The sequence below is a fragment of the Anguilla anguilla genome, chromosome 1 (assembly GCF_013347855.1).
Source record: "Anguilla anguilla isolate fAngAng1 chromosome 1, fAngAng1.pri, whole genome shotgun sequence".
NCBI lineage: Eukaryota > Metazoa > Chordata > Actinopteri > Anguilliformes > Anguillidae > Anguilla > Anguilla anguilla.
In genome coordinates this window covers 80,598,725-80,621,703 of record NC_049201.1, presented here as the reverse complement: position 1 = coordinate 80,621,703, position 22,979 = coordinate 80,598,725, and the positions used below count along the sequence as shown (strand labels likewise).

The 22,979-nt window shown below is 42.4% G+C and overlaps 2 protein-coding genes across 2 annotated transcripts in view; both read left to right on the top strand.

Annotated features, from left to right (window-relative positions):
• Positions 1-22,979, top strand: part of LOC118232529 — a 302,745-nt gene that overhangs the window by 212,632 nt on the left and 67,134 nt on the right. The window lies entirely within an intron of this gene.
• On the top strand, positions 475-10,647 carry LOC118227128. The gene is made up of 3 exons (XM_035417282.1): positions 475-621; positions 1,912-1,981; positions 9,764-10,647. Exons 1-3 carry the CDS (start codon positions 584-586, stop codon positions 10,379-10,381), a joined length of 726 nt encoding a protein of 241 aa, XP_035273173.1. The 5' UTR covers positions 475-583; the 3' UTR covers positions 10,382-10,647.

Below are 22,979 nucleotides of genomic sequence, written 5' to 3'. Positions count from 1 at the left end.
CACTCGAGTAAATGAGCACACATTTCTCCTCTTTAACATATTTGTACATCATGCACTAATATACAGAGGTGCCCTTTTCAATGCAATTATTTAAGAGATTCTAAAAGTAGCATTGATGATACTGTAAACCATACAGTTAAATTCAGTTCTTTGTTTTTCTCCCAGGTGACATTATTTTTAGATCTTTGTATTGGTGGACAGGGGTTTATTTTGTATCCTACTCAAAATTAATTTTGTTTTGAACGGCATGTTTCAGAACACAAACCAATTTTCTTTGTGCCACACAGTAGCTTTGCTCAAATCCATACATGGTTAAATGATTAAATGAATTCAGTAACTTGTAAATTAGTTAATTCATTAGTTAACGTGTCCTGAAGGATGAATGTGTGCATTATTTTGGAGAGAACTGAAAGAATCAATGCTGTAAATTTTTCAGCTGGTTTCTCCGGTGTGATTGGGTAAATAAGTGCCTATATATTTTATTTTGTCCAAAGTGTGTTTCTCGGTATCTAACTGAAATGTCCTTTGTTCAGGTTTCGGCATTTCTTCACTGCTGATTGGTGCAGCTGTCGGTGCTGGTGCCATGATGATGATATTCCTCATAATGCAGCACATTCTAAAGTAAGAGAAACTGGGGCCTGGACAGTCAGTATGAAGGGAAACTTCACCCTGGTTCCATGTTATTGTGTGATATTACTCAACCCTACTGCTGGGGTCATCATTCTTTAACTGTGCTCATATAGATGTGTGAATTGCCCTGTCTCGCGTCTGAAACACATCTCTTCAACTTAATGTGTTTCTATGACATGCAGAGGTACTGTGGCAGATCTCAGAAATTGAGATTATGTATTTTCTGGAGAATGGATATCCACATCCTGAATAATAAAAAGTGTTATAACTGACACTTTTTCAAACCAAGTTATCACTGAACAAATCCATGTACCTGTTAGACTCCAATGAAAAAGTGGCAACTGTAAACAATCGGTATTCTGTATTCTGCACAAGAGGAGGCAGTTAACCCTAACCCTAACCCTCAAAGTCCCACAGTGGGGCGGTCCCTCTCAGCATTTATAACGTTTGTATCACATCACATGGTGTGTAGCTTATGCTTAGCAAATCATCATTTGTTTTATATCCACTGTTCTCCTAAATAAGGTCAACAGGGTTAGATTTATTTCTAGAAAGAGAGAGAGAGAGTAGAGAGAGAACCTCTAACCCCTCCCACCCACTACGAAGCAAATCAGCCATTATAAACTATGGACAATATCGATACATTACTGATCAGTTATGTTAATACTGTTAAAAACACACATACATAAACTTTAACATTTTAACTCCAACATACCATAAAAATTATATTTTTGGGTAACGTTCCCCTTTAATCCTCGGGTGGAATCAAAAAAGATTTCTGATTCAATGAAACTGACGATCTTAGATTGGAAGAAAACTGCAAAAGGATATTGACTTGTGATTTGCGGGGAAGGGGTGCATGGTTGTGAATGATGTGTTGGTAATATTATCTGAAAAAGAGATAATTTTTGAGAGGTAAGCTGACAGTTTCGTCTCATTACTCCTAAAAGAAAACAGATGAGCTCCACCAATCACAGAGTGTGTTGGTAACAACCAGCAGAACAACATCAATAGAGATTGGTGGATGCTTTCTGGCTGCAGTACTTCTTTGGTTTTTCGCCATTCCTTCTCCATAATTTTAAGGAGGGAGGCTACAAACCATTCCTGTTTGGTTTTGATTTGTTGGTGTGCTACTTTGCTAAAGTATTGCCCCCCGTGATGGTGGAATTCAATTTCCAATATACAGAAAGTAGAAAAACAGGACTAAATGTTACACTGATCTCTGCAGTGATTATAATGAAAGTCAGGTGTGCATCAGCAGAATCTGTGTGCTATTCCCAGGAAGAAGAGACACAGACAGTGTTCTGGAAGTAGAATGAAGGACAGCGAAGGGATCATACTGACAGATGGGGTGAGTCTGAGACAAACACACACACACACACACACCTACACACACACACATGCCTATACAGTTACTTTTTTTATATGTTTGCCAGAGATCTTTCTTTCCATGTCTGAAAGCATATTCAAGTATATGGAATGCAATGTCTACTAATCAGAATTAGTGGACGTTCAGATGAGGGTACTACAAGTACTAGAATAATTACAAAAACATTAAATAAACAAGGCACTGGTCCTGATAGTTGGCATCCAAAAAAACACAAACAACTAGAGCTGATCATCTGTAAACCACTGACACATCTTAAGGGATAGCCATGGGTTTTTGCAGGAAGAAAGTTACACCTAACACATTTCTTGGGGTAAGCTACTGTTACGACCCCATGGGTCTAGGGGTGCATGGGGTATGTAACTTGATGTTAAATGGCCGGGAGATGTTAATGCTGTAGATATGGTAACAACAAAAGAAACACAGACAAAGCAGCAACTCAGTGCACGGGTGTTTACTGTGATAAACAAAACGGTGCAACAAACTACCAGACATATAACAACCCAGACACACACTACCAGGGTCAACGGACGCTGGATGTTGCCAAAAGAACAAAAAAACAAGCTAGCTAAACCAGAGAGTAAACTAATCTAGTGTATCAAGTACACAAAAAAAAGGCCTAACTACTCTAACTAGCAGACTGAAACACAATTGGTTGGCAATCACCCCTAAGGACTAGTGAATCTATACATAACATAGCCTACGGGCATATGTACAGGAGCCCCCAGTCTTACCTGTCCCAAGCCTTGGAAGTGTACATAAAACAAGACAAGTTCAAATGAGTGTTTAACGTACATAGTCAAAGACATAACACAGAGCAAACAGTCAGACATCCATTGTTACAAACAGGTGGGGTTTTTATAGTAGATGTGGCGAGTTATGATTGGCTGTCCGGAATTGACACGGAGGGTGGGGCTTGGTGAAGGTGGGACTTGGTGGATGGTGACTGACAGGTGAAGGCAGGGAAGTCCACACAAAAGAAAAACATGGCACGTAACACTTCCCCCCTTAAGAACTAACTTAACACATTTATTTATTTATTTTTAAGTTAGTTAACACACATGGTAATAGTATACACCACTTCATTCTAAAATACCAAAGTAGCCTACATAATTACAGGCGTACACACATTGTGCCAATTCCCCCTTACCTATACACAATTCAATACTTGACATGATATTTTTATTTAACACCTAGTGGTGTTACCGCACTATTACACACACAATTTATTCAAATGTTTTAATTATTCAAAACTACGAGACAATGTATCAGCCAGTACATTGTCAGTCCCTTTAATATGGCGAATATTTAAATTATATGCCTGTAGAATCAGCGACCAGCGCATAAGGCGCTGGTTCTGATTGTACATTCGCGATAAAAACACTAAAGGATTATGGTCTGTAAAGACCTCGACAGGGGTAGAACTCGAGCCAATGTACACCTCGAAGAACTGCAAGGCTAATAACAACGCGAGTGCTTCCTTTTCGATGGTGCTATAATTTAGTTGGTGTTTATTAAATTTTCGCGAGAAGAAACTGACGGGGTGATCAATTCCATCTAGATCTTCTTGCAGCAGTACCGCACCAGCTCCTAGAGCGCTTGCATCAACCTCTAACTTAAACGGTTGCGCAAGGTCTGGAGCCGCGAGTACAGGCGCACTGCATAGCAAAAGCTTAACAGCCTCAAAAGCTATTTGGCAGTCTGAGGTCCACATAAAAGGTTTCCTAATACTAAGCGCACTCGTTAAGGGTGCCACAACAACCGAGAAGTTCCTACAAAAACTCCGATAATATCCTGCCATCCCGAGGAAACGGCGTAACTCACGCCTGCTAGTAGGCGCAGGGAAACCAGCAATGGCAGCAACCTTTGCTTCCAATGGCCGAACTTGGCCATGACCCACTTGCTTTCCCAGGTACGTTACTGTCGCTTTGCCAAACTCACATTTGGCGAGATTCAGAGTTAGCGTTGCTTTGGCCAACCTCTCAAACACACAACGCAGTACGGAAACATGGTCGGCCCAATTATCTGACCTAATAACCAAGTCATCTAAATACGCATAACAATCCGAAATACCCATAAGTACGGTATTCACTAGACGCTGAAACGTGGCGGGAGGCTAAAACATTATATTGGAGGAAGTTATCGGGGGTAACAAACGCTGAAATCTCAGACGCGCGAGGAGTCAACGGCACTTGCCAATACCCTTTCAACAAGTCAAGTTTAGTGACAAATTTAGCAGCACCAATGTTATCGATGCAGTCCTCCATTCTCGGTAGGGGATAGGAGTCTGGCACCGTAACCGCATTGACTTTTCGAAAGTCAGTGCAGAAACGTGACGTTCCATCAGGTTTCGGCACAAGAATACAAGGCGAGCTCCATGGACTAGCACTGGGCTTAGCCAAATTATTTTCTAGCAGGTATTGTACTTCCCGTCTCATAGCCTCACGTTTTGTACTATTAACCCGATATGGGTGTTGTCTAATAGGGGCGGCACCGTTCACATCAATGTCATGATGTGTTACGGTAGTCTGCGAGGGAGTATCACCAAAAAGATTTGGAAACTCATGTATTAAATTAACAATATCAGACCTTTGAACATCTGATAAGTGAGCAAGGTGGGACGACAATTCTAACAAAGTCTCCGAATTGGTGAGTCTAGCACACTGCTGAGGGGCGTTCCGAAGCACGAGGCCATCCTCATCCTCTGTACAATTAAAACTGGGGTTACTAAGTACAGGGCTAATGCTAGAAACTCGTGACACAGGCAGAACTTTCTTCACATCCTTCGACTGAGGTGTCGTCCTAGAATTATATGCCTTAAGCATATTAATATGGCACACGCGTGACTGACGCTTACGATCGGGTGTTTGAATTACGTAATTGCTTTCACTCAGTTTTTCTTCTACAGTATAGGGGCCAGAAAAACGAGCAGACAAAGCAGATCCAGCAATCGGTAGCAAAACTAGGACCTGATCACCAGGTTTGAAATTGCGATCAACAGCCTTCCAATCAAAACGACGCTTCATTTTACTCTGACACAAAGAGAGCGATTCTTTAGCAATGGAACAGGCATGATGCAATTTCTCTCGGACCTGACTAACGTAATCCAACACATTAGGCTTTATATCCGAGTCATACGTGAACTGATCCTTTAAAACTTTTAAAGGACCCCGAACAGTATGCCCAAACACTAGTTCAGCAGGGCTGAACCCTAACGATTCCTGTACCGCTTCTCGTAAAGCGAACAGAATGTATGGCAACCCTTCCTCCCAACAATTTCCAGTCTCCAAACAATATTTGCGGAGAGCCGATTTGAGAGTCTGATGCCAACGCTCTAGTGCCCCCTGGCTCTCAGGGTGGTAAGCACTTGCGATCTGATGCTTAATAGCTAGAGACTGCACAAATTGTTTAAACTGTTTCGAGACGAAGTTAGAACCCTGATCCGTTTGGATAATTTTAGGGAATCCAAATATAGAAAAGAACTTAGTCAGTGCTTTAATGACGTTCTTGGTAGTGATGGTGCGCAATGCAATAGCTTCCGGAAATCTAGTCGCGATACACATTATAGTGAGCAGAAACTGTTGACCAGACTTTGACTTAGGAAGCGGACCCACGCAATCAACAATTACATGCTGAAATGGTTCACTAAGTACTGGAATTGGACAGAGCGGGGCGGGTGGAACAACCTGATTAGGTTTTCCCGTGACCTGACAAATGTGACAAGACCGACAGTGTTTTACAACAGCACTTTTAAGTCCTGGCCAAAAGAAATTCTTTAATACACGATTATACGTCTTAGAAATTCCCAAATGACCAGACCATGGATTTTCATGTGCCAACGCTAACACCTGTGGTCGATACATGCCAGGTACCACAATTTGAAAAACCACACCCCATTCGGCTCCCTTAATTAATGAAGACGACCACTTCCTCATTAACAAACCATTATCTACAAAATAAGCAGTCGACTTTTCTTTCATTGCAACAGGTTTAACCACCATCTCAAAATACTTACGCAAAGACGGATCATTTTCCTGAGCAGCAACAAGTTGTTCGCGAGTGACAGGCAATTTATCTGAGGCAAACTCTAGAGATAAGGTAAGAGATTCCTCTTTTTCACAAAAATCTTGAGGTTCAACCTCTGTACCTACCTCCGGCTTTACACGTGGTACTTCCGGTTTGGTGAGATGACTATCCTCAGTAAAAGTGGACGCTAAAACAGATTCTGATAAATCAACTTCCTCACCCCATTTCTTTGATTGAGCTCGAGTGAGCACGCAAGCAGGGAAAACACCGGGAAGTGATCTAGACATGTCAGAGATGGGACATGATACGGGGTTATTTAAAACTTCGAGTACTGGACGCACTTTACCTCCGGCAAGATCATTGCCCATAATGAAGTCCACGCCTGGTACAGGTAAAGCGGACCGTACAGCCACATTAAAATAACCCGTGACTAAATCAGTCTGAACATGTACTTTGTGTAAGGGAACGGTAACCAAGGCCATATCAATGCCCTGAATTACCACATTAGCACCACTATATGTCACGTCCGATACGGCTATCACGTCGACTAACACGAAGGATTGCGAAGCTCCCGTGTCTCTTAAAATCCGCACCGGTTTTTGCTCAGTCGGATCACCGGAAAGGGAAACAAAACCTTCAAAAATAAACGGCTCAAAACCTTCTTCAGGTTTGCTTTCAAGACCGTTTAAACACTGATCAGTTCGAGGAACAATTCGAACAAAGCCTGTTGGCTTAGCTTGGGCAGCGGTTTTCTTTTTCAAAGTAAAACAGTTAGCAATAACATGCCCTACCTTATGGCAATAGAAACATTCACGTTCCTCTTTAGACCGTGGGGGTGACATTTTGGAATCTTTTGGAGATTCGTTGTCTTTTGCACTGCGGGAAGCAACAGACTTAGCTCCTTGGGTGGAACCAAACACAGTCTTATGAGTGAGTGCAAACTCATCCGCAAATATCGCAGCTTCAGACAAAGACATCACTTTTTGTTCGTTTAAGTAAACTACAACACGTTCCGGAACACAATTTTTAAACTCTTCTATCAAAATTAATTCACGCAGAGAGTCATAATTATCAACTTTACTCGCAGCACACCATTTGTCAAACAGAGTTCCCTTTTCTCTGGCAAACTCTACGAACGATTGGGCGGAGGTTTTCTTTTGATTTCTAAATTTCTGTCGATAGGCCTCCGGGACCAACTCATATACACGAAGAATAGCCGCTTTTACCACATCATAGTTCATGCTATCCTCAAGAGTTAGTGTAGCCATTACATCTTGTGCTTTTCCAATTAGTTTACACTGCAGCAAGGTTGTCCAAATTTCTTTGGGCCAGTTAAGAGCTGCTGCCAAACGTTCAAAAGTGCTGAAATAGGCATCTACCTCAGTCTCCCTAAAAGAGGGTAATGCCACATGTCTCCTGACATCATAGCCAGCAAAACCAAGCGGTGGGGACGTACCTGGGGTAACCACAGTGGAATTTTGCTCTGTAGCATTTTGTAACTCCAGCTGCCGCATCTTAACCTCTGTCTCCAATTCCAGCTTACGCATAGCTAACTGAAATTCCTGTTCCTGTTTTCGTGCCCTCTCTCGTGCCTCAGTATCTGCCTTACGAGCCTTCTCCTCAGCCTCGAACTTCAACCGGGCGAGACGGATCTTTAGCCGGGCATTACTACCCGACCCACAAGAACTCGGCGAGTACGCCTCAAACCTGGGCAATGTAGGTGGAGGGGTAGTTGGAGGAATCTCCTCTTTCACTCCTACCACAGCAGAACCACCAGCGCCCCGAGGCGACTGTGGACTCGCAACAGGCCCAGTAGGCGACATGTCAGGCTGGACAAGCGGACAAACAGCAACAGGCGAGGCAAGAATTTTGAGTTCCACCAGCCTCTCCCTTACCCGCGACTTAATCTCTCTCTTCCGGAGAGCAGCAGACACCACAAGACCCACGTGCTCTGCAATTTTCAGCAGGTCAATCTTACGGCACAGATCCAGTGCCTCATCTGACAGATTGCTCAGAAAGTCATTGACATCAAACGAAGTCATTGTCCTAATACTGCACCACTGTACACACAATGTTATCTTTACAGTTAGTTTTTTTTTGTTACACAATTCAGCAATCCCGGACGAGCCCCCAAATATGTTACGACCCCATGGGTCTAGGGGTGCATGGGGTATGTAACTTGATGTTAAATGGCCGGGAGATGTTAATGCTGTAGATATGGTAACAACAAAAGAAACACAGACAAAGCAGCAACTCAGTGCACGGGTGTTTACTGTGATAAACAAAACGGTGCAACAAACTACCAGACATATAACAACCCAGACACACACTACCAGGGTCAACGGACGCTGGATGTTGCCAAAAGAACAAAAAAACAAGCTAGCTAAACCAGAGAGTAAACTAATCTAGTGTATCAAGTACACAAAAAAAAGGCCTAACTACTCTAACTAGCAGACTGAAACACAATTGGTTGGCAATCACCCCTAAGGACTAGTGAATCTATACATAACATAGCCTACGGGCATATGTACAGGAGCCCCCAGTCTTACCTGTCCCAAGCCTTGGAAGTGTACATAAAACAAGACAAGTTCAAATGAGTGTTTAACGTACATAGTCAAAGACATAACACAGAGCAAACAGTCAGACATCCATTGTTACAAACAGGTGGGGTTTTTATAGTAGATGTGGCGAGTTATGATTGGCTGTCCGAAATTGACACGGAGGGTGGGGCTTGGTGAAGGTGGGACTTGGTGGATGGTGACTGACAGGTGAAGGCAGGGAAGTCCACACAAAAGAAAAACATGGCACGTAACAGCTACAAAGCTACATAGTGATTTGAAGAGCTTATGCTTATATATTCCAAAAGGAATTTGATACAATATCACATGAGTACATTTGTAATGTATGTACAGATGTTCTGTAATGTTTGTTATATAACGTTTAATTGTTTGGTCCCAGTAACTACTGTTCCCTTATATAACTGACTGTCAATTGAGAGAGAATGAACTTTAGTTGCATAGACATTTTTTGGTTTTGAGTGTGTGTGTGTGTGTGTGTGTGTGTTTATTTTCAAACTCATCTGCGTTTATTCTTCTGATAATCCAGTCAGGAGGGGGAACTAGTGGCACAGTCACTGCAGCTGTCTCTGTGCCTTAAACTTTTTAAAGAAAGAGGACAAGTATAGTTCTCAAGAGCTCTGACAGATCACGGTTTGATAATGTTACTGTCCTCCTCTCATGCCAGGATACTGTAGCTGCCCTATCATTTCCTTCCCAAATGCATTTCATTCTATGTCTCATAATAGACAAGTTAAAGTTTTCACGTTGTCTTCTGAATCTGGTGCCTCACTTTAACCTGAACTACATCAAATGCATATGTATTTGAAATATTAAATGAAATAAAACGCTTTGGATGCTGGTAAAATTTGTAAACAGATGCATATGCCAGCAGAATCTTCAGGGAAATGCCTCACGGACAGAAGCGTACAATCACATGGGCGAATGCTTTCATTGTGTATTTTACTTGAAAACTTGAAAATCAATCAATCAGCAGGAAATTGAAAGTACACTGAAAAATCCTCAATTGTTCTAACCTAAAATTTAACTTCATTTTGTTGCACCATTTGATATGTTTTCAAATCCTTAGGTTCATTCAGATGGATTTATCCTAATGTTGACCTTTCACAAATTCACACGCTTTCTTTAAACCTCTTTGGGTCAGGCGGCCGCTCAAGATGAGGAATCGATCTACGCCAACAAGACCATGCTGTCGGGCGCGGGTGCGGTGGAAAAGGGGGACGAGGGCGCCCTGCACTATGCCACCGTGGATTTCTCCAAACTTCCCGGCACGGGTGGGGAACACGGAACGGGCATCGTCCTGGGCACTTCCAAACGGACGTCCGACTACGCCATGATCCGACACAAATCCAGGGAAGAGAGAGAAGGAGGAGAGGAAGAAGGTGAGGAGGTGCAGGAGGAGATGGGGAAGGAGGGCCAAGCTGAGCTGGGCACAGAGAGGGAGTCAGCCGAGGCGGGGGGCAAGAAGGAGGAGGAGTCTCGGCCAAATCTGAGCACACAGGCCTTCGTCAACCCAGAGCCCACGGAGGAGGCCACCTATGGGAACATCTGCCCCTCCAGGCCCACTAAGAGGGCACGGCAGGGACTGCAGCAGCCGCTCGGGAACCCTGCTTCAGAGGAGGAGCAAGAGGAGCAGTGCCAGGAGGAGAACTCAGCAGGAGGCCAGGAGGACATTTACGTGGATATCATGAGCCCCCTGACGGAGGGTAACGGAAAGGGAACGGAGGAGAGTGCGTACGCCGAGGTCAGGAAACCCAAATAAGTCACCATGGAGATAGGCCAACTCATCACACCACGCTGCACTCTCATAATGCCAGGTTTTACTTTACAGCACGATACATAACGTGCGTTATGTTGCAGTACAGATGTTACATTATAGTGTCATACTGAAGTACAGTAACTTATGGGGTCCCAAATGCAACATAAAACTATTATTTTACCATGCATTTTCTTCTGCATTTAACTGAAATATCCCTATTTCTCTCAGATTTAATGGAAAAAGTCTTACATTTATTGTTTTTGAATTGACAGGTGTAAATATTTAATGTGGTATCCGAAAATAATATAAATGAGCTAAATGTTTTATTAATAAGGGTGTCAGGGTGCGTGGGGGGTTAGGACCCAAACGCAGAGGGGGAAAAACTCAAAACTCCAAAAGGTAACTGAAACAAAGACTTTACTTAAAACAGGACAAAGGGAACAAAAGGCCTCGCAGGGCAACTCTTCAAAAACACCAAGTAAAACTACAAAACACGGAAAACAAAGAAACTCCAAGGATCAAAAAAGCATGAAAACATGGAACATGGGCAGAAACACGCGCAGGGCAGAAACATGGGCAGCCGCACACGCGACCAAACACAACCAGACACAACCAAGGATCCAGCACCTGAGTCAAGGAAGAAGGAACTTAAATAGAACAGACACTGATGAGACACAGGAGAGCACCATGAACAATCAGGCCACAGAGAGGGAAGGGAAAACGAGACAACCAAGAACCAATAATTGAACAATTGAAAACAATCATACAATTACACAGGGTACAAGCAGGACACAAAACAGAAGTGCCGCCATCTGGCGGCCCAACAAGGGAAACACAGACAGGAACACAGAACCACGACAAAGGGTTTTTTTTTATTTTTACATTTTGCTATATCTATAACAATTTAGCTAATTCATTTAATTAATTGTATGAGATATTTAGCTAAAGATTTTGCTTAACGTACAAAACCTTTTGTTAAATGAATAAATATTTAATTAAATTTAAAATAAAACATTTTTTGCAAAATGAATGTAACATTGACTAAATGTATGAAACATTAAGCTAAATATTTAGCTGAATGTATAACACCCTTTAATGTACAAAACTTATAGCTAAATATTTAACTAAATGTATAAAACATTTAGCTAAACATACGAGACTTTTAGCTGAATGTATAAAGCATGAAATATTTGAAGTATGAAACATTTGCTGACTATTTGAAACATTTATAATGGTATAAAACATTTTGCTAAATGTATGCAACCTTCACAGCCCGCCTTACAGTGGTTTACCAAAAGAAACATTCACCTTATTGTGGACAAATTTTGGGAAGTTAATTTTTGTGATGACTAAACACAACTAACTTTGCGTCAAGAGGTTCCCAGACGAGCCTCCGGTCTCTGGCTCTGGGTGTAACGGTGGTGGTGGTGGTCAACCCAATAGCATAGGAAGGCCGCTGGAGACTTGGATGGAGTTGCAAAAAAAATAGCAGAGACTTTAATCAGGAGATTAGTGTACAGAAACTAAGGGAGCTACTCCAGGAAATACAAAATACTCCAGGCTGTGAATAACGCTCAGAGAGTACCCAATCAGAAGCCAGCACAGAGCAGCAGGCTAATGGGCTCAAGACAGAGTGAGAAGCAAAGCAACTAAGGCAGAATAAGTGTTGTGATTCATTAACTCTCGAATCGCTAACAGGTGAACACACAATCTCATAATCAGAGTGATGGTTATGTCGCCCTCTGGTGACCAGCAGGAGGAGGTGCAGCTTGAATCCTCACATTGGGAGGTGAGTTGTTCCTGTTGGGGCAGTGGGAATCCCAGCATGGAGCAGCCGATACTTGTGTCTGTTTCTTAATGTCTTTCTTCAGGTCATCGCTGGAACATGCAGCAACAATGCCACACTCAGAGTGTGCTCGCATTGGTCAGCACTCCAATAGTAAACAGAGATGAACATTGAACATTGGCATATCCGCCATTTCAAAAACCAGCCTCAGTGCCATTTCACAAGCTTGCCAACTACTGATTTTGATGTTGTTATGCTACACCCTTCCTATGCTGTGGAGACCCCCCTACAAATTAGCATTAAAAATTTATACTTTCTTTGTGCAAAACACAACTTCATGTAAATCAAACAGATCCAGACCCCTCATTCTCTTGATCATTTTGAGGATTGTGTACCTTTTACACTTTTTACTATTTTAGATGATTATTATAGTTCTCCCTCAGAAAAGAGAAGGGAGCTAGCCTGGGGGAAAAAGTGCTATATCGAGTTAATTCATACATTTCTCTAACTGTGTGGTCACTATCTTGTTTGCTGAATAAAGTATTTAAGTTGTTTGTTCGTTTTTCTTTTTTTGATAAGCCAACTCATTTCAGCATTTAATAAAATGGAGGTATGTCTAAGTAGTCTACAGTTTGCCTTGCATCCTGTTTGCCTTGCATGTTGTTAAAAGAATGAAGACCGACCTGGAGATCACTTGCTTCAAATAAAAAGAAATTCAAAAACTGAGCCTGAAAGAACATTATTAGAGCACCAGTTCAAAGTGAGCACATGACTCATTGGGCATTATTATTATTATTATTATTATTATTATTATTTAAATAAATCAATCAGACCCTCACACGTTCAGCAGAGACAAACAAAACGGAACACAAATGTTTTTATGACTGATGTCATAACAACACTGTAAAGCCTACGTAGCATTGTTATAAACCTGGTGTAACAACTGTTATTACCTTTCAAGACAGCTCTTCAAAGTGTTACCAACTTTTTACTGCGTCCTAACAAATTAGGTTGTGTATCCAGAATCTGTAAGTCCTTCATTTGATTAGTTTTTTGCGATTGCTTACACACTTGTTGCGGAATTTGTCTCATTGTGTCAAAACTCTACACACAAGCCAAATAAGACACAACACTTGGAGATAAACATCTCACTTCTACGTCAAAATGAAACTCTGCAATCAAAATCTAACAATCCTTTTTCAAAATGACATTTTTGCAACAAAATGATACACACATGCACCATTTGAATTACTCTTTCAAAGCAGCAACAACACACTGATGTACTTTATACAAAACACTGCTGTCTTTAGTACTTTGTATACCTTTTTAATTTTCTCATACAGGCTTCTGTGAAAGATTGTTCCAGTACAGTACATCTACTAAAATGTCAATGAACACAAAAATAGAAAGGCTTCAGAAAAATATATATACAGCTTATTTTTTTGCCATTGCAGATTTTTACAACAAAAAAAAACACAAAGAAAAGTAGAATTACAGTACAGTAATCAATACAATATGTTACTGTAAACTCACAGAAACAATGTGGGAATGTTGTACAGGAAGAATAATTGTATTGTAAGGGATTGTAAGGGATGGGGTGGATGGTTTATGGATTCCGCCTTCTGTTAGGGTCTGGCCACATCACCTTATCCACATCACAAGCAATGTCATCCCTGGCTAGGCAACGGGGAAAATATCGCCTTGCGTGCCATATCCAACCATGGATTTACCCCACCTCAATGTCTCTGCATGCCTCTTCCATTGCTTGCAGAAGAGGCAGGCGGGCATGTGGTTGGCGGTCATACACTTTTCAATGCCAAGCCAAAAATAATTCCTCAATCGGACTGAGAAATGGGGAGTAAGGGGGCAAGTATACAATGGTGAAGTTATTGTGGTTGGTGAACCAGTCCCGGACCAGAGCAGCCCGGTGGAAACTAACATTATCCCAGATGACAACAAACCTGGGCTGCTCTGGTTTGTCCTGTACAACTGCATTATGTAGTGTATCCAGAAATGTGATTATGTGTGCAGTATTGTAGGGACCTAGGGTGGCATGGTGGTGGAGAACTCCTTGCAGACTAATGGCGGCAAACAACGATGCCTGGTTTTAGCTAGACTGAATCCAGCTTCATCAATGAAAATGAACCCATGAGGCTGTGCAGCTGCATCAAAGTCCAGGACTCTCTGTAACAGAAAATGCATACACTGTACCGTGAATATGGTGTAACTCAAAACACAAGACTACAATGTCTACATTTTCACACAAGGTCATACGCATTCAGTCAAAACTACAAGCCACAGGCAAGGCAGGTGCTTGCTGCCTTGCCTGTGGCAGCTACTGAACACCCGCAACCACGACCGGATTTATCACCCCCAGGTTTCAATGACAATGTTACAATACAGCCCATCACAACTGCTCACTCTCAATTCTCGCTACACTGTTGCCTCACTCACCTTCCTCCGGTGCAGAAAGCATGGCATTCTTCACACCCGATACCTACACCGGGGGTGTCGTTGCAACATCCACGCTGCCACTACAACATCAGCACAATCTATCCCATCCATATGGACTATCGATCGCTCTGCAACGACACAAGGAATCAGCACCCGCCTCGCGGATTATTCTGTTTTGCGTTCATTCCCCACAGCCCCTCCAGTAGCCAAACAGTCAATTTGCCATGCCAACTTTGCTCTGCTGAACATTCACTCCATTAACAACAAATTCCCGCTGCTCCATGAACTTATTATTGATAATAAACTGGACTTTCTTTTTTTGTGTGAGATCTGGCAGCAGCCAGGCGTCTTTTTCTCATTAAACTAAACCACGCCCCCAGGTTTTAGCTACTTTTGCAAACCCCGCCCCTCTGGTAGGGGTGGCGGCCTTGCAATCATCTTTAATGTAAAATTCACACCATCTGAAGTTTCCCTCCCAGTTTCTGTTACATCTTTTGAATACATTGCATTTAAATTACACAGTGTCATTATTGTTCTCATCTATCGCCCCCCTAAACCAAATCAAATTTTCCTGTCTGAATTAACTGAAACTACTCTCATCTGCATGTTCCCTGTCTTCCCGTCTACTGCTACTGGACGACTTCAACATACATGTCGACTCCACTCATTGTACCCCTACCTCCGACCTCAATGTAGTCTTGGGCTGTTTCAGCCTCACTCAACACGTACACTTCCCCACACATTCCAAGGGCCATACTCTTGACCTTGTCTGCTCTACCAGTCTCAACATCTCAAACCTCACCAGCTCTCAGTTCACTTTGTCTAACCACAGACTGATTAATTTTCTCTTGTCCACCCCTGCCTCTCAGCCCAAACAGCCGTGAACCATCTCCTTCCGGACCACCAACTCCATAAACCCTGCCCACTTTGCTGCTTCAATCACATCTGCCCTACCACTTGACCGCACTGTACATTCCCCTGAAGAGTTCGCAATTCAGCTGTTCACCACACTATCCAGTACCCTCAACTCTTTTGCCCCCTCAAAACTAAGCTGGTCACCTTTGCCACTCCATCCCCTTGGTTTACCCCTGAGCTTCGTGCCATGAAGCAGACCAGCCGTCGCCTAGAGCGCCTCCACAATAAAAATGGTCTCACTGTCCATGCCCAAGCCCACCAGCTCCACATACAGACATACAGAGATGCTCTCATCGCTGCCCGATCCTCTCATTATTCCAACATAATCCAAAACTCCAAAGGAAACCCCCGCACCCTCTTCTCCACTGTTAACAAACTTCTCAACCCCCATGAAAATAATACTACATCTGGCTCCACATCACTCTGCAACTCCTTCCTAGAGTTCTTCCACACCAAAATCACCAATATACACCACACTCTCACCTCATCCACACCCCCTTTAGATGAACCCCTCCCTACTACTGCTGCCAACTTTTGCCCCCCCCCCCCCCCCCACACCCCCGGGGTTTAACCTTCACCCAGACTGACTGTGCCTCACTCACCAAACTCATTTTCCCTGCCAGATCCACCACCTGCTCCCTAGATCCCACCCCCACTGCCCTGATTAAAGCCTGCCTCCCTACTCTCTGCCCTTACATCACCAACCACATTAACTTGTCCCTGACCCCCCCATCTTCAAAACTGCTGCCGTCACCCCAATCCTTAAAAAACCTGGACTGGACCCAAACACCCTCTCCAACTACCATCCCATCTCCAACCTCCCATTCATGTCCAAACTCCTGTAAAAAGTTATTGCTTCCCAACTCCGTTCTTACATGTCCGACAATAAGCTCTTTGAGCCCCTTCAGTCTGGCTTCCAACCCCACCACAGCACAGAAACAGTCCTCACCAAAATTGTAAATGACCTCCTCATATTCTCTGACTATGGTGCATATAGCATTCTCATCCTCCTGGATCTCTCTGCCGCTTTTGATACAGTTAACCAAAACATCCTCCTCACCCGTCTGTCCCACCTAGGCATTACTGGCCAATCTCTCAACTGATTTCACTCATACCTCACAAATCGGTCAGAATTCATATCTATCCATGGTCACACCTCAGATCTTGCCACTGTCACACAGGGTGTCCCACAAGGTTCTGTTCTTGGTCCCCTGCTCTTCATCATCTATATGCTTCCCCTTGGCCCCATCCTCCACAGCTTTGGTCTCAATTTCCATTTCTATGCAGATGACACCCAAATCTATATCAGCTCTACATCCACTAATCAGCCACCCACTGCCATCATTGAAAACTGACAGACGTCAAATCCTGGATGCAACTCAATTTTCTCAAAATCAACTGTGAAAAAACTGAAATCATTCTCATCGGACCAAAACCCCAACTCACAAAACTACACAGCCTCTCTCTCACCATTGATGGTACCCCTGTCTCCACCTCCCCCCTGGTCCGCAAACTCACTGTCATACTCGATCCATCCCTCTCATTTGAAAATCACATCAAGGTCAAGGTTTCATTTTTCTATCTACGCAATATCTCCAGACTTAAACCCTCCTTCACCCATCCCGATGCAGAAAAACTCATTCATACATTCATATCTAGCAGACTGGACTACTGTAACGCTCTCCTCACTGGTCTTCCCTCCCGCCTCCTACGCAAACTGCAACTGGTTCAGAACTCGGCTGCAAGAATAATCTCCCACACATCCTCCCGGTCTCACATCACCCCTGTTTTGAAAGATTTACACTGGCTCCCAATCACATCACGCATCACATTCAAACTCCTCCTCCTAATCTATAAATCCCTAAATGGCCTCTCACCCACATACCTCTCTGACCTCCTGCTCCCCTACCAGCCACCCAGATAGTTACGTTCATCCACTGCCGGCCTCCTCACCACCTTCCCCTCTCAGCTCCGTTCTGTTGGCGACCGCACCTTCTCAGCTCCCGCCCCCAAACTCTGGAATGCCCTCCCCCCTGACATCCGTACCTCAGACTGACTCACCTCCTTCAAATCACGCCTTAAAACCCACCTCTTTTTCCTAGCCTTCCCTTGATGTCTGTCTTCCCCCTCTGTCCATCACACCCCCTCCTACCACCACAGCACCACTGGTCCCACTGCATCTGTATTGTATGTGTTTTTATTGTACCTTTGTATTTTTATTTTTTTTGATAATTATGCTTGTATTCCCTGTGTTGTAAAGCATCTTTGAGTCTGTGAAAAGCGCTATATATAAAATATATGTATTATTATTATTATTATTATTATTATTATTATTATTATTATTATTAATGTGCAGAGTACTGGGCCGAAACAACAAAATTATGTGACTGTCCAAATACTAATGGACTGCACAGTTTGTGGAATTAAGTATAAAAGAGAGGTTCATGAGTGAAGTTCATGTAAATCTTCACCCTTTTATTAGGTTACACTTCATGCAATAAAAGTGTTTCCTCAAACAAAGTTATAGTCAACTGTTCATCGTTTGAAAATAAATTGTCCAAACTAAGTTGGAGATGAAGGGGTGTAAATGCAATTTCGTTTTAGTGTGTTTGTTTGTAAGATGCATGTGTGTGTCCATTAACCTGTCTGTGTGTATTCATGTGCCATGTTTGTTTGTGTACTTGTGCATTTGTGTGTGCCCATGTGCATGTGGTTGTGTATATCTGTGTATAGATGCATGTGTACTAGTCACTGTTTGCGTGTTAATGTGTGTGTATGTGTGTGTATGTATGTGTGTGTTAATGTGTGTGCATGTGTGTTTATATGTGTGTGTGTGTGTGTGTTAATTTGTGAGCGTGCGTGTGTGTATGTGTGTGTTAATGTGTGTGCGTATGTATGTGTGTGTGTTAATGCGTGTGCGTGTGTGTGTGTTAATGTGTGTGCGTGTGTGTGTGTGTGTGTGTGTGTGTGTGTGTGGGTGGGTGTGTGTGTTTGTGTGTCTGTGTGTGCTTTAAGAGTAAAAGCCACTTAAAAGCCACACTAGAAATATCAAGGGGGTGGTGTGGGTGGTTTACTTACTTCCTTAGATCTACTCTTTTTTGTTTTAAGGCCAACACAATGCTTCTAATTATACTGTACTCAAATTTAATCTATTTAAAATCGGCGGTTTGGGGCGGGGCGGTGACGCCTGCAGGGTGGGCGGGAACATCTCCACTCGCACTTTCCATTTATGCAGGTGATGAGCTGAAGTGACCCATAGATCTGGAGCTCACTGCGGAGACAGTCAGCTGGAGATATCAGACCTCCCCGCAGGCCACCGCGCAGACAGGAACACCACAGTTACGGCTCACTTCCTCCCTCTGCACTTCCCCCTGCGAAAGGGAACCCGTAGCGTGGCCGCTTTTGGGAAAAAACGGGCTTGCTGGCGCTCAAGGTCATGGGTAGCTTCAGACCCCAGGTGGGGGGCGCTGACTTGTTGAGTGATGTATTCGAACCGGAAAAGGGATACGTTGCACGTACAAATGTAATGCTTGTGAGTCACTCCACATAAGAGATATCTGCTAAATGTAAATGGCTTGCTTTCTGGGTAAAAAAAAAGTAAAATGTGGAAAAAGCCTAGCTCTCCTTATATCTGCACCAGTGTATGTTGTGTGAAGGAAGTCTGCTAGCTAGCCGGCTTGAGGATCGACAAACCTCAAGTGCTGTGATAAAGTATTTTTCCCCTTCCTGGTTTCCTCTAGTATTGTGCATTTGTCACACTGAATGGTTCCAGATCTTTAGACGAAATGTAATATTAGACAACGCGAGCCTGAGTAAACACAAAACAGATGTTTTAAATTATCGCATTTTTATTTAATAAAGAAACTTAACAAACACTTATATCACCCATGCGTACAAGTAATTGCCCCTTTAAACGTAATAACTGGTTGCATCACGCTTAGCAGCAATAACTGCAACCAAATGCTTCCTATAATTAGATATCAGTCTTTCACATCACTGTGGATGAATTTTAGCTCACTCTTCTTTGCTTTCTGAGTTTAAAAAATGTGATTGTCATGTGGTTTAGCTTTTTTATCATTCGAGAGATTAAAGGGATAGTTTACTTTCTGTGGTTTCAAAAAATATATTATTTCAGTTTTAGGGTATGTTATCAATTGGCTGAGACAGATTTTGTGTGCAATGAAGAATATTGCCTACAATAAATAAATAAATAAATGTACCTCTGGAAACAAAAATATATTCTTATAGCCACTTAAATATATTCTCTTACTTTTGGCAGGCCATTTTCAAGCACACAGGTCATCAGAAACTGTAAATACGTTATAAAAATATCATTAAAAAAGTAAAAAAGTAAACTTTCACTTTAATCTCTCGAATGATCGAAATGCTAAACCACACTTAGAGTCTTTGAGATAGGAAATCTGACCAAGACAGTAACTGTACAAAAAAAGTTGTCATGACAAAAAAAAACCCCAGAAAAAACACACACCAGTTAAATCACAGTGCAACAAACATGGGATTTAATATTATATTAGCCAAGAATACTAGTGCCTCCAATTTAAACTTTTTTGAAAGTTTATCCACGCTAAGGGTGTATGGGAAATGCAGTCTTTCTGTGAATTATGAATATCGTAATGATACCTTAATAATGCATCCACAAGGCCTCACAACACTGCAGAACATTGTCTCACTTCTGGTGAGAACAGGCTTCTTTCGAGTATGCTTCTGTTATTCAGTTAATAACAAAACAGGAAGCCAGACTAGATGACATTTCTTGAAGAAATTTTTTTTTTATTCAAAATTATACAGTATGCTGTTATATGAAATAAAAAAACTGATACAAAATGAACAAAACTGTCACAAAACCACTGATGAAAACTATTGATCTTTCAAAGAATCCAGAATTAAAATGATTAGGCTACTTTTTCCATTCACACAGTAAAATATTCAGTGCTAAACTGCAGTTCACACATTTGAGACCACACTGCATTAAAAGAAACACGCAGTCAGCATCATACTCATAAATGTGTTACAGGGAACTGCCAAAATAAACTGCCTGCTCACGTCCTACATCGATATTCGTAGTCAGCTCATGCTCGTCTGTTCTCGCCTCGCGTCTCCGACCAAGGCAGGACATCGCGGTTGAGGGGTATACTCCTTCAACCGCGGTTGCCCCTGGTTACCCTCAGGTTCTTTTGACATCATCACCTAAACCGTTGTTCCTGGTGGAAACGTCAGCATGTTCAGCAGCCTTCGTCACTGAAACACCCCGCCGAAAACAAGTGCTCCCCAAAAAGGGAATCCTGGGGGAGAAGTGGGAACACGCTGGGATATTTAAATGTTTATATTACATCTGGATCCACCCGCAACCTGTGCAGAAGCACCCCTGCAGTGAAGTGACCCCGGAGATCTGGAGCTCCCCAGGAGCTCTGTACGTCGGCTCAAGATATCGCTCTCCTCCCAGCCTCGTGCAGACAGGAAGAAACACCACAGGTGCGGGTCACTTCCTGTCTCTGCACTTCCCCCAGTGAAAGGGAACCCGTAGCCTAGAGTGTCGTTTTTGGAAATGGGCTCGCACCTCAAGGTCACGGGTTCAATTCCTAGATGGGACGCTGACTCTTGAGTAGATAGGTGTTTCCAACCTGTGCAGAAGCACTTGCTTTCAATGCACTGTGTATCCCTCTTTTACCGAAGCGTTTCTATCATCATCATGGTAGTTACCTGTATTGCCCAGTAAACTGTCTTATCCAGTTTGAGCAAAAATCAAAATCAAAACCGTATCATTGTGAGAGTAATATTTCATCTCATAAAAAACATGTTTTCAACGTACAAAAATGCCAAGTTACTCATACATACAAGACCAGTCCAGGCCTGCCATTAAAAGTATTGATATCAAAATGACGCCAAGTTACGGTACTACAAACAATATAGACTATCTTGCCTCACCGAAATTAAATAAGATGTATTCCAAAGCAATGCTACCCAATATCTCCTCAATTCTTTCAAGTCACTTGGCCCTGTGTTTTGTAATCTTACCATTTTACAATGTCATGCAAACTTTGTGTCAGATCAAAGAGTCAAATATTTCGAATTGCCTCACAGAACACATTGAAATGCATGTACAAAACTGCTGGTAAGTAACTACAGGAAGAATATTTCTCCACTAAACATGTTTATACTTGCTTCTGAATTGAATTTGAGTACATGTACAAGTTATTGTATATTTGCTACATACAATAAATACTGCATGTAAAATACATATTGTACATATATACATAGAGAACTTCTTTATCCCCATGGGGACATTTCCCTCGCAGCATGTTACATTCACATTTACGAACACACACTTATACCAAGAAACATACTATCATTCACGCAACAGAAAAGCGGGGCAGCGAAATACATACATACCAATACAAATTGGACATATACACGCCTATTCAATCAATCTTGACTGTGAGCCATCCACACATATGTTTGGCCTGTCCATGTAGTGCATGCTTATACACACTGGGCCAAGTGACTTGAAAGAATTGAGTAAATATTGGATAGCATTGCTTTGGAATACATCTTATTTAATTTTGGTGAGGCAAGATAGCCTATATTGTTTGTAGTACCGTAACTTGGCGTCATTTTGATATCAATACTTTTAATGGCAGGCCTGGATTTTGGCAGTCTGAATGAATGAGTTATTGACGGTGTATGTCTTGTATGTGTGAGTAACTTGGCATTTTTGTACGTTGAAAACGTGTTTTTTATGAGATATCATTTCTTTTTGCAAAGCGTTTTATTACGAGAGTGAGCAATGCGAAGTGACCCTGTAAGGAACGGTTGTGGATTACGGCTATCCTTGTGTGAATTTGTACAGTCTGATGAGCGTGTACGTTTAGCAGTTTCGGTTTGCTATATATGTAAAAACAGTGGCTGTGACAATTGGTGCGGTAGCGTAATTGTAAAAACGCATCAGAAAAGGTGAACTATGTCCAGTGTATGTAGGCTACTCACGGATTTGACGGGCATCCAACGAGCCTTGATTGACAAAAGAATCAGCAAGCCCGTAGAATTAGAGCTGCCTAGGTCGCAACTTGTGTACCGTTCTGTCCTGCTCCGTTGTCTGTTATTTCGTGAAAATGCACTTTTAATGTTTGTAAGGTTTATAAGGCATTTTGATAGGCTTATCTGCAGGTAGGAATCCTCTTTGCAGTTTTGTTAAGCTAGAACCGGAAAAGTTGATAGTGGAGAATAGGAGCAGACACATATGTCCCAGCAGGCTTAGCATATGAGAAAATAACAACAGTGTGAGATAAATTAGGCGAAATGATGAAATTGCGTAGTTGAAACAATATGTTTTTAGCAGAATGGGCATGTAGGTGAAGGTTGACATGATGACAGACTATAGTGCGAAGGAAATTAAGTGACCATGAGAGAGCTTAGTTTCCTTATCAA